Raw genomic sequence first — 12,338 nt, forward strand, 5'->3', positions numbered from 1 at the left:
TGAACTTCTGTGATGGGAATGGCTTATTTTTTTAAGACAAAGCGACGCTGGGCTTGAAGACCTTTGCTCAGTGTTTGGACTTCTTGTTTAAGGCTAACGTTTGCTTGCTTTTGATGCTGCTCCAGTGTCAATTATGAAGTCAATGTCACGGCCCCTCACAGTCAATGTCACGGCCCCTCTCAAGCTGTCTCCCTCTTTGCCCATTCTGGCCCCTTTGGTTTTCTCCTTTGTGTATTTGATTTATTTTATTTGGGCATTCATGCCACTAATGTCCATCTTGTCCACACTGGGCACACTGGTTCTTTTTTTAAGAATCTTCTGCCTCTGCTGTGTCTTCTTCTTTTTCCTTTCGTCCACGTCTTTTTGGGCCTCTGGGTCGAGGGGGGTGTACTGGCGATAGGCATTTGAAAGATGCTCCAAGTACGCTCTGGGGCCTTGGTGGCACCTTGCAGCACTTTAGACACTTTGGTCATATTAACTGACTTCTTCATACCTGCTTTCATGGCTTTTAATAGCAGGGTTTGATACTGGGTGAGGCGCTCTAGCCCCACTTGTGTTTTGGGATTCCAGCAGGGGGGGGTTACTTACAAGGAGACTTTATTGGGTAACTTACAGCACACAGGCGTACTTAATGGCTGGATCAGACAGCTTCTCTGAACCACGAGCTATTGCGCTAAATGGGTTTTTATACTATACATGTTACCCATGAGGCAGCACAACACTAGCAAGCATTTTCAGCATAGGCTAGAAGTGCTTGGTTCTCAGGCACAGCTTCCTGTAAACAACTTCGCTTCCCAAAGTGCTTGATAACACTTTTATTTATTAGTATGGGAAGACAAATTTTTTTCTCTTTCTTTTGCTTTCTTTTTCTTTGCTGATCTGCCTGTATTGCAGATCATGTTTCAAACTTTTTATATAAAACTTTCTGCTCTATGCACCAGCCTTGTCTCTTTATTTGTCTTTTTCAAGTTAAACTCACTTACTTAAACCTTTCTGCCATACACTAGTCCCACTGACACACATTTGGGATAGGTTCTTCTTCTCCTTCTAGTTAGATTTTTTTTATCTTAAAGAACTATTACATTATTGTGGCTACTTTATCCCAGGTAATAAGCTCCAGGCACAATCAGCTGCTTTTAATTTACCCTGGGGGCAACTATGGCCACGCTTCTTTTTTACAAATGTTTTTTCTTTGCCTTTTGCCTTTTCTTTTTCTCTCTTCTCTATCTGTCTTCTACTTTCTCTATTCCTTCTTTTCTACTTGCTTTTGTCTTTCTTTTCTTGTCATCTATTGGGAACCACACTTAGTATCATTTGGAGTTGCAACTAACACTAATTTGCAAATATCACATATATTTCATGATATTTAAGAAATCATAAAATATACACAACAAACTTTTTCTGCAATTTAACACAATGAATGGAAAACACTTCTTGCATGGTAAGGCATGATGGAGCAGATCCAGCAATTATACTGCTCTTCTGGCTGAAAGCTCAGGGCTCATTAAAATCAAGGGACGGGCATACCCACACACGCAGAGTTCTAGGTCACCATTTTTGCATCGGCAACTCTATGCTGCATGAGTTCTGGCAGAAGGAAATCTAAAAGTCACAGATCAAACTCAGCCTGCTGTACACTGAGCTGACTACAAACACAGACACATGGTCCACAGCGATGAGAGTTCAAGTTTATCAAAAGCTTCATAGCACTGTCCATGGCAAGTTTGTGACAATTTAAAATTTTAGTTCATGTGCAGAGTGTCTCTAAAAAGCCCAGACATTGATGGAAGCAAACAGAGACGGCTCTGGGCAATGAAGATGTGATGTTTCCAGCAAAGGCTCTCTACTTTTGCATCAGTTTAAAAAGGGGAAGTGTGGCCCTACACCCTTTCTGACAGACAAGGGCCTTTAACTTTTTAGCAAGGCTTCTGTTTAAACAGAGCGGCACAGCTCAGCTCTCTAGCCGTGACACTTTAACCTGGGCAACTCCTTTGTAAATTTTATTTTACTTCTGTCAGGTTCTCTCACAGACATTTTAAAAAACTTACTCTTTTTTTTTTTCTTTTAACCTGGTACACGAAAGCACTGAAACACTGAGTGCCGAAACTCAGGACGCTGGGGGGTGATGGGCATCGCTTTATACTTGCATTTTTCAGGCAGCCATTAATCTTCGGGGAGGCGGTGGGGTGATTTGCAGGACTTCAAAGGCAAGCTTCTCAGTTTGTTTGTATTTGTAAATCCCAAGCTCAAAACAGGACACGATGAGGTACAGGGCCACCAAATTCTTGCTTTGGCACGGGCAACAAATAACTCGGGTTAGCTTTCTTCGCTGGGGTCTCAAACAGGAAAACAGTCTTAATTTAAAGTTGTAACATCACTGACAGCGTCAGCCAGCCAGCTACACAGATCTCATTGTTTTTTAAGACAGTTGCTCCAATATCTTCTTCTCAATCAGGTTGGGTCTTTCAGCTTACACAGTTTATTGCAGCTTTCAGGAGCATGGCAGTAGCGTGATTTTGGCTTGGCCAGGAACATGCTGTCTGGTTTCTCGGTCTCTTTAGCACACACACTTAGGCAGTGTAACACTGGACACTCAAATCAGTGAGATTTCTTCATTGCAGGGAATCCCACGGCAAAAGCTTAATGGTTACGCTCTTCAGAAATCATATAGCTGATGGTCAGTAGCTACAGGCTCTATGCAATTTTAACACAGTTCAAAGCTAAACACGGTTACCTTGACAGAGATCTTCAACATGGTCTTTCCGCTTCATTCTGCTTTGGGACAGTCTTATGGCACACTTTTCACTCGAAGAGGGGTCTAGCCTGTGCCCTGGGGGCTGATTCTTCACCTTTATTTTCTATTTTGCCTTCATCTTCTGGGTCTTCATTTTCAGTTTCCATTTCTTAGGGATTTCATCTCAATTAGGCGAGGTGATGATGTTGCACAACTCAGAACGTTGTGGGCAATTTTCCTGCCCCCCCTCTCTCGGCGCGCTAGGCTAACAGCTACTTCTTCGGCCTTACACTCTCACGCTCCCACGCTTTGTTAAAAGCCAGACTGTCCTGCAACATTTTTCTAATTAACAGCCTCAGATCTTGTTTTTTTTCCTCTCAGCTCGACCTTGAGCTTTTTGCTGTTTTCTCTCTCTATTCTGAATCTTTTTTTAAAAAAAAACCTTTTTCCTTCTTTGTTTGACATACATCTCAAGGGGGTGCAAGGTTTGCTTCCCCCACCACCCATAGCCTCCCTCCTAAATTGAAGACAGACACAATTAGGGAATGGGAATTGGTCAGTGAGTAAGGGGTCTCACTGGCCGACACAAGAGGATTTTTCACACCACGCACTTTGCTACTGGCCTGGGCACCCGGACGGTCAACGGTATGCGTCAGAAACCGCAGTAGCCACTCACACAATCATCAATCTCTCCACTACATCCATATGTCCCTGCCACCCACTTTTCCCACTTTTTACCAGAGCGGAAAACGGCTTCCCCAGCTTCCTCAGCTTCCTACTGAGTACTGGCGTGCTAGGTACTGGCGCCCACTCGGGGGTGTGATCAGGCCCCCCTTCTACCCGCAAGGAGTAGGTTCTTTTGTATACGTATACCACCAACACTGACCTTCTTCACAAGGCGGGGCCCTCTTTTTTTCTGCCCAGTGGCCTTTCTCCCTAAAGGCGGGGCCCTCTTTTTCCCATATACTTGCCTTTCTCCTGAAGGCTTCCAATGTGGGTTTCAACTCAATTGCAGCTGCGATACAGGCAGGGCTCAAGTTCCTTCCTCCGCTTCCCAAGGTTCTCTTGCTGCTCACTACCGTTTGGGCGATCCCGGTGCAGGCTTTCTCCCATTCACTCGACAAAAAGGTCGGTGGCGCCAAGAAAGGGAGGCATGCGCCGAGCTCGTCTTCCCGGTGCGGCGATCAAGAGCAGGCAACTGCCACCTGTCTGGCTCAGAGCCTGCCACATCCGAGTCACGGCACCATTTATGTTGCAGAACCCAGAGTCAGAGAGACCACGGAGTGAAGGAAAAAGAGATTCTTTATTTAACGCGCGGGCTTAAGGCTGGAATCGTTTCCAAAGAGCCAGAAGCCCCGATTTACATTAGTACATTGGTTTTATAGACTTGTGACATATATGAAACGGCTCCTCCTCTTCCTCCCGCATGGGGTTGCAATCCTCAACATTTCTTCTCTTAGCACTATTGTTTATAATACAAGAACTGGGTTATAGGGTAGCCATGATAAGGAGAGAACAGAAGAGAACAGCAGAGAACAAGATATACAATTGTATGACCTTTGACAAGATAAGGAATTCCTGTGTCTCGTCAGCTTACAACAATATATTCAAGGGAGAAAGAGCTCAGCAAGAACATGAAGCATGAGACTGCATGAGGCTACTTAGTCTGACCCCTGATATGGCTGCTACAATACATTACTACTGGGAAAACCATAGCTTTGATTAGACGGACCTTTGTTGGCAAGGTGATGTCTCTGCTTCTTACTATGCTGTCTAGGTTTGTCATAGCTTTCCTCCCAAGGAGCAAGCGTCTTCTAATTTCATGGCTACAGTCACCGTCTGCGGTGATCTTGGAGCCCAAGAAAGTAAAATCTGTCACTGCTTCCATTTCTTTCCCTTCTATATGCCAGGAAGTGATAGGGCCAGATGCCATGATCTTAGTTTTTTTAATGTTGAGTTTCAAACCAGCTTTTGCACTCTCCTCTTTCACCCTCAACAAGAGGCTCTTGAGATCCTCTTCGCTTTCTGCCATTAGAGTGGTATCGTCTGCATATCGGAGGTTGTTGATAATTCTCCCGGCAATCTTAATTCCGACCTGTGATTCATCCAACCCGGCGTTTCTCATGATGTACTCTGCATATAAGTTAAATAAGCAGGGTGACAATATGCAGCCTTGTTGTACTCCTTTCCCAATTTTGAACCACTCGGTTGTTCCATGTCTGGGTCTTACTGTTGCTTCTTGACCCTCGTACAGGTTTCTCAGGAGACAGGTAAGGTGGTCTGGTACTCCCATCTCTTTAAGAATTTGCCAGAGTTTGTTGTGATCCACACAATCAAAGGCTTTAGCGTTGTCAATGAAGCAGAAATAGACGTTTTTCTGGAATTCTCTTGCTTCCTCCATGATCCAGCGAATGTTGGCGATTTGATCTCTAGTTCCTCTGCCTCTTCGAAATCCAGCTTGGACTTCCGGTAGTTCTCGGTTCGCATACTGCTGAAGCCTAGCTTGTAAGATTTTGAGCATCACCTTGCTGGCATGTGAAATGAGCACAATTGTGCGGTAGTTTGAACACTCTTTGGCGTTGCCCTTCTTTGGAATTGGAATGTAAACTGACCTTTTCCAGTCTTGCGGCCATTGTTGAGTGTTCCAAATTTGTTGGCATATTGAATGCAGCACTTTAACAGCATCATCTTTTAGAATTTTAAATAGCTCAGCTGGAATACTGTCATCTCCGCTAGCTTTGTTGTTACTAATGCTTCCTAAGGCCCACATGACTTCACTTTCGAGGATGTCCAGCTCAAGTTCAGTGACCGCACTATCATGGCTATCAGGGGCATTCAGATCTTTCCTGTATAATTCTTCTGTGTATTCTTGCCACCTCTTCTTAATCTCATCTGCTTCTGTTAGGTCCCTGCCTTCTTTGTCCTTGATCATGCCCGTCTTTGCACAAAACGTTCCCTTGACATCTCTGATTTTCTTGAAAAAATCTCTAGTCTTTCCCATTTTATCGTTTTCCTCGATTTTTTGGCATTGTTCATTTAAGAAGGCCTTCTTGTCTCTCCTGGCAATTCTCTGGAAATCTGCATTCAGTTGGATATATCTTCCCCTTTCTCTCTTGCTTTTCGCTTCCCTTCTTTCCTCAGCTACTTGTAAAGCTTCATCAGACAGCCACTTTGCTTTCTTGCATTTCTTTTTCTTTGGGATGGATTGAGTTGCTGCCTCCTGAACAATGTTACGGACCTCCGTCCATAGTTCCTCAGGCACTCTGTCTATCAGGTCTAATCCCTTAAATCTATTCCTCACCTCCACTGTATATTCATAAGGGATATGATTTAGGTCATACCTGAATGGTTTAGTGGTTTTCCCTACGTTCTTCAATTTGAGCCGAAATTTTGCAAGAAGCAGCTAATGATCTGAGCCACAGTCAGCTCCAGGTCTTGTTTTGACTGACTGTATAGAGCTTCTCCATCTTTGGCTGCAAAGGACATAATCAGTCTGATTTCGATATTGACCATCTGGTGATGTCCATGTGTAGAGTCGTCTCTTGTGCTGTTGGAAAAGAGTGTTTGCTATGAACATCGTGTTCTCTTGGCAAAACTCTATTAGCTTTTGTCCTGCTTCATTTTGTACACCAAGGCCATGCCTGCCTGTTATCCCGGTGATTTCTTGACTTCCTACTTTAGCATTCCAATCCCCTATGATGAAGAGGACATCTTTTTTTGGTGTTAGTTCTAGAAGGTGTTGTAGGTCTTCATAGAACCGATCAACCTCAGCTTCTTCGGCATCAGTGGTTGGGGCATAGACTTGAATTACTGTGAGGTTGAATGGTTTGCCTTGGATTCGTACTGAGATCATTCTATTGTTTTTGAGATTGTACCCCAGTACTGCTTTTCCCACCCTTTTGTTGACTATGAGTGCTACTCCATTTCTTCTAAGGGATTCTTGCCCACAATAGTAGATATGATGGTCACCTGAATTAAATTCGCCCATGCCTGTCCATTTTAGTTCGCTGATTCCCAAGATGTCGATGTTCAATCTTGCCATCTCATGTTTGACCACCTCCAGCTTACCTTGATTCACTGATCTTACATTCCAGGTTCCTAAACAATATTGTTCTTTACAGCATCGGACTTTCTTTTCACCACCAGACACATCCACAGCTGAGTGTCCTTTCGGCTTTCCCAGCCCCTTCACTCTTTCTGGCGCTACTTGGAAATACCCTCTGCTCTTCCCCAGTAGTATATTGGACCCCTTCTGACCTGAGGGGCTCATCTTTTAGCCTTGTGATACGTTCCATGGGGTTTTCTTGGCAGGAATACTGGAGTGGGTTGCCATTTCCTTCTCCAGTGGACCACATTTTGTCAGAACTCTCTGCCATGACCTGTCCGTCTTGGGTGGCCCTGCACGGCATAGCTTATGGCTTCACTGAGTTAGTCAAGCCCCTTCGCCACAACAAGGCAGTGATCCATGAAGGGGAAGTAGCAGAATAGAAAGCGTCAATTCTGTTGTGGGAGTTTTCAGGCTTTGATGTATTTTCAATTGCTATTTCAATTTCAGGATCTACTTAATCGTGTGGAAGACTTCCAGAAATATAGCCAAAAACTCCTCTCTGAAGAAATTCCCAGTGCTTCAGAACTACAGGAACTCCTGGAAGTCAGTTTTGACTTTGATGTTGATCTTCCTCAGTTAGGTGAATTACGGATACGCCTAGAACAAGCACGTTGGCTAGAAGATGTACAGCAGGTTTGCTTGGACCAAAATTCTCTCACTCTGGATGATATGAGAAGACTCATAGATTCTGGTGTTGGACTAACTCCTCATCTTGCAGTTGAGAAGGCAATGGCTAGGCTGCAAGAGCTCTTAACAGTATCTGAACACTGGGATGACAAAGCTAGAACCCTGATAAAAGCCAGGTAGAACTCTGACTCTTCTTCCTTCAAAACTGTTGCAATTACTACTTATTGTTTCAAAGAATTAAATGTATTTTTCAACTTGCACCAAAAAATGAGGAAAATGTTGGTCTTTTCCAGTTTGTGTTCAGAAAAGAAAATAAGATATATTTCCTTATTACAGAAAAAAGTTGAAATTTCTTTTATAATGAATACTTCATATAATACTTCCTTCATTGTTCTTCTTGAGGTATTTTAAAGCAATCATTATTATTGTATTAGTCATGGTGATCATGGTAGTACTAAGTTTTATATAGCATCCTAAGTGTACATGTTGCCTTATAGTTTCATAGGCAAGACCCTGCTTACAAACTAAGGTCAACAAAGGGACAAAGACAGGAAGGGAGAAAGACCAAAAAGGCAACCAAAATGGTCAGGGGGCTGGAGCAGCTCCCCTAACAGAAAGGTTATAGGTTTTGGCATTTTACTTCGACAAAAAGGGGACATGATAGAGTGGTATCAAATTTTGTATGGTGTGAAGAAGGTGGATAGAGATAAGTATTTCTCCCTCTCTTGTAATAGTAGAACTTGAATTCTCCAATGAAGCTGAATTGTGTGGTATTCAGGATGGACAAAAGGAAGTACTACTTCATAAAGTGCATAATTAAACTATGGAATTTGCTGTCACAAAGTTGTGGTGATTGAGGGCCATCAACTTAGATGGCTTTAAAAGGGGATTAGATAACTTCATGAATGAGAAGGATATCAATGGTTACTAATCCTGAGGCAGCAAGACTTTGAATATCAGTTGTTTGGGAACAACAGTGGGAAAGGGCTATTCCCCTCATGTCCTGCTTGTGGACTTCCCATGGGCACCTGGTTGGCCACTGTGGGGTCTGGACTAGACTTTTGATTAAGGAGGGATGGATGTGAGCAAATGCAATTACATGCTTAAACATTGGTTACAGTTGGGAATGAATTCTCATTAACAAAGAATTGTTACTGATTCAGGATAAGCTTAATTGAATAATATCTATATTTCATAGCCATACTTTTCTATCTGTGAAATCCTACAAGCTTTCTTCTTTGTATTGAACAGGAGGTATCAGGAGTTCAACTTAAGAAAAATACATGAACAATAAAATGTTGCATGCTAAGTTGCTGCAGGCTACTGCAGTAACAAGAAATTTACATGTTTTATACACTGCGTGTGCTCAGCAGATATTTGTAAGAGGGGTTTTTGGTAGTTAATCTAGTATCCTTTTCCTGGAAACTGTTGAAGTTACTATTGAGAAAATGCTGTTCCCCTGTTACAATACAGAAACCTCCAGTCCCTGGACCCCAGATGTTGATGGACTACAACTCCCATCACCCCCAGCAGGCATGGCCAATTGTGAGGAATTATTAGAATTGTAGTCCAACAACATCTGGGCACCCAGTGTTTGGAGCAACTGCTGTAGGCGATGCACAAGGCCTTTATTTATGAGGCCATCTCAAGCCCTACCCCTGCCAATACCATTCCTTGCCACTCGCTATATGTCATGTTGAGAAAGGTGGTAAGCTACTGCTGCACTGGAACTAGCACTGTCACTCTTAATCTTTGTGGTTTGAGAGTGTCTGCCAGCAGTCATGATGACTGGCAGTTGGTGACCGAGTTTCATAGTGGTTTCAACTTTCACAAACATCTGAATTTGGGAGGCAAGAGTCCCACCATAATGTCTTGGGCCTAGTTCTCACTGCAGGGAAAACTTGTGTCTGTGCTGTACCACTGCAGACTGCAGATGTGGGGGGGGGGGGAGGCTCACATGATTGAATGCCCTGTGCAAGAGAATGCCCTGCACATAGAAAACTGATGTGTTGGGAAGATAAGTGTGCTAAAATTCTATTTCCATTTGTATGGAGGAGTATTCATTCATATGAGTTTCAACATATAGTCTGAGGTGGTATATCGCGGACTGTCCCTCAGTAAGAACTTGTCCTTAATTACATTGTGAGATCTTTTTAAAGGCAGGCTTGCTTCTAGATAGGAGATATTTGAAAAAAATACCAGAAACTGAGTTATATATATGCATTGGAGTTCCAGTACTCCTAATTTATGTGATGACAGCAGATAGCAATTTCACACTTGTTTTTGAGTAACAATATGGTACCACATTTTGGCTATGTATGTTTTATTTATTTTAAGACCACGGCAGTCATTAAGTAGTCTTGAAGCAGCAGTGAAGGAGATAGAGGAAATTCCTGCTTATCTTCCAAATGGCACAGCTCTGAAAGATGCTGTGAAAAAGGCCAAAGATTGGCTACAGGAAGCGGAGGGCTTGCAGGTAAGAAAAATATACCTATTCATTGCTAGTGATCCTTCTACTTTGATCTCACTATAACTTAATTTGTTCCTGGGGGCTGCATGGTGTTCAACTACTAGCAAAAATTAAGTGTTAACAGTTGTGTAACTGGTATTTTCTCTCGGGAGACATGCATCAGAAGAATCCAGTTAACTCTCACATATTTTAGCAGATTCATAATGGAGCTCTCTTGCAGTAATCTAGAACCATATTACTGACAAAAAGAAAATTGCATCTAGTTTTGGTTGATTTTGCGGCTAGAACAGATATTTGTTACAGATTATGAAAGCAGAGAAATGCCTACTTCCATCTGGCACAACATTTTTGATTCATCTATTTGTATATCTTCACTTTCATAGTACTTTGTCTTTATTAAGGCATTTGTTTTTAATGTTTCTGCGCTACTAGGCTGGTGGGCGTGTGCCTGTGCTAGATACACTTGTGGAACTTGTGTCAAGAAGTCGGTCTATTCCAGTACATCTGGAATATCTGCCAAGACTAGAGTCATTAGTTGCTGAAGTTCAAGCTTGGAAAGAGTGCGCAAGCAATACTTTTTTGATGGAGAACTCTTCTTATTCTCTTCTTGAGGTAAGCAATTTAGCTTATGTACACATCTTTGAGAGAGTGTGTGTGTAAAACAGAGAGATTAAGCAAGTAGTATTAAATATTAGGGTTGTGCCAAATGTGTGCCTCTGGATGTTTACAGGGTAATACTGTGCTTCTGAGCGGGCTCCTGTGGTTACTGTTTTGGTGCTTTTAGCAGATGCTTGCAGCCACTATGTTTCCAGCTGCTTCAGTGCAATTTTTTCACTCTTTTTCTCCTTCCTAGAGTGAGCAATGTGGGGAATTACGATGACATCACTGAGGACAAATATAGCTGAATTAGTGAGGGCAGTGCTTTCACGATGGATCATGCGTGTGTGATCCTAATAAATGAGGAGCATATTGCTCCCCTAAGCTGGCAATGCACTTGCAAATGATGAGAAGAAAGGATCCCACTGGGATGCCTGTGTTAAGCTGGCAAAGCATATGCAAATGGAGGAATTGTGCTGCAAGAGGAAGAGGAATTGTGCTGCAGAAGCAATACCCTGTCTCTCACTGGTTGTTCCTGATTCTAGATAAAAACTTTCCCTCTCCACCCCCCTAACTTTGGCTCAGTCCTATTAAGCATTTTATCAACTCATTTTGTGAGATTTTAGAAATGTATTCTAAAATGCACTGTATACTTTGCTGTTTGTTTTTCTTCAGGATAGAGAGTATATGTTTGTTTAAATGTAAAAGGCATTTTAATCAAGATAATCTGGAATTTGCATCCCAGGTTTTTACTTTCTCATTGAACCAATCACACAAAGAAGATGCCTGTAATCTGTCTTCAGTCTCATGCCTTGCTGTCCTTGCTCTGGGATAAATAATGCAGTTATACTTTCATTATGTTCTTGGGAACTGGATAGATACTTCTTAATAAAATCTGATACACTTTGAATTCTAACATGTTATGGCCTATATAAAACTAATGGCTGCTTAAAGTTATGTTGACAGGGTTTTGCCCATGTGTATGCTACACTTCTGCCTGCTCCAGCTGCTGAACAGTTACAATTCTGTATGTTTTTCTGTTGTGCTATGGCATGACCTCTCAAGAGAATTGTGAATTTCAGACACTTGTTTAAGACCCATCTGTTTGAAAAGGACTGAGATGGGTGGAAGAAAGACATTTGGAGCTTTAGCTACTAAAGTAATGGTCTACAGCTTATCCCAGTATCATTGATTTGATTTTTAGTTTATCTTTTATTATTGTAATTAATTTCTGAACTGCCTTGAGCATTTTCTAAACGTAGGAGATATTTCAGTTACTGTAATTTATCCTGACCAACTGACAGGATCCAACTGACTACTGGAATTAAGTTGAAGTATTGTACAATCTGCTATAGGCCAAGAAATGTAAGATTTCTGGAAATGTTGAAGCCATGGGATAAAGCAGTTTCCCCTGTGTTTTTGGAGGAATAAAACTGGAAAGTTTAGGAAACATTGAAATACAAGCATTATTTACTTTCTTATTAAACCTAGCTACTTTAAGAGCATGAAAAGTATCCTGCATAATGTAGTCTGATACAATTCTGATTTGTGGTATATTGATGATTTTTAAACTGTATAAATGCCTTACTTTTATTTAAATATTAATTATATATATATTCAGTGGTGGAGAGAGACCTGCAAGCTGCTGCCCCGTAAAGTGCAAATTGGCATATGCTAATTGGCATATGCCAACTGGGAAAATAGGAATAAAATAGAAACTTAACAACATTTTAGTAAATAAATAAAATTAAGGTTTTATTATTTAGGCTTTGAAAGAAACACCTGGCTCTAAAGAACTGCTT

General features: G+C 41.9%; 1 protein-coding gene across 4 annotated transcripts in view; it reads left to right on the forward strand.

The window, feature by feature from the left end:
• Window positions 1–12,338, forward strand: part of KDM5B (lysine demethylase 5B) — a 90,186-nt gene that overhangs the window by 66,783 nt on the left and 11,065 nt on the right. For all 4 annotated transcript variants that reach the window (XM_084853734.1, XM_084853735.1, XM_084853736.1 and 1 more), the window contains 3 exons: window positions 7,290–7,645; window positions 9,807–9,945; window positions 10,372–10,551. In XM_084853734.1, the coding sequence (XP_084709860.1) occupies window positions 7,290–7,645; window positions 9,807–9,945; window positions 10,372–10,551 (675 nt within the window). The remainder of the gene's footprint in view (window positions 1–7,289; window positions 7,646–9,806; window positions 9,946–10,371; window positions 10,552–12,338) is intronic.

This window comes from Heloderma suspectum, chromosome 4, assembly GCF_057233095.1.
Source record: "Heloderma suspectum isolate Gila_16-S chromosome 4, 16-S_ref, whole genome shotgun sequence".
In the NCBI taxonomy this organism is placed as follows: Eukaryota; Metazoa; Chordata; class Lepidosauria; order Squamata; family Helodermatidae; genus Heloderma; species Heloderma suspectum.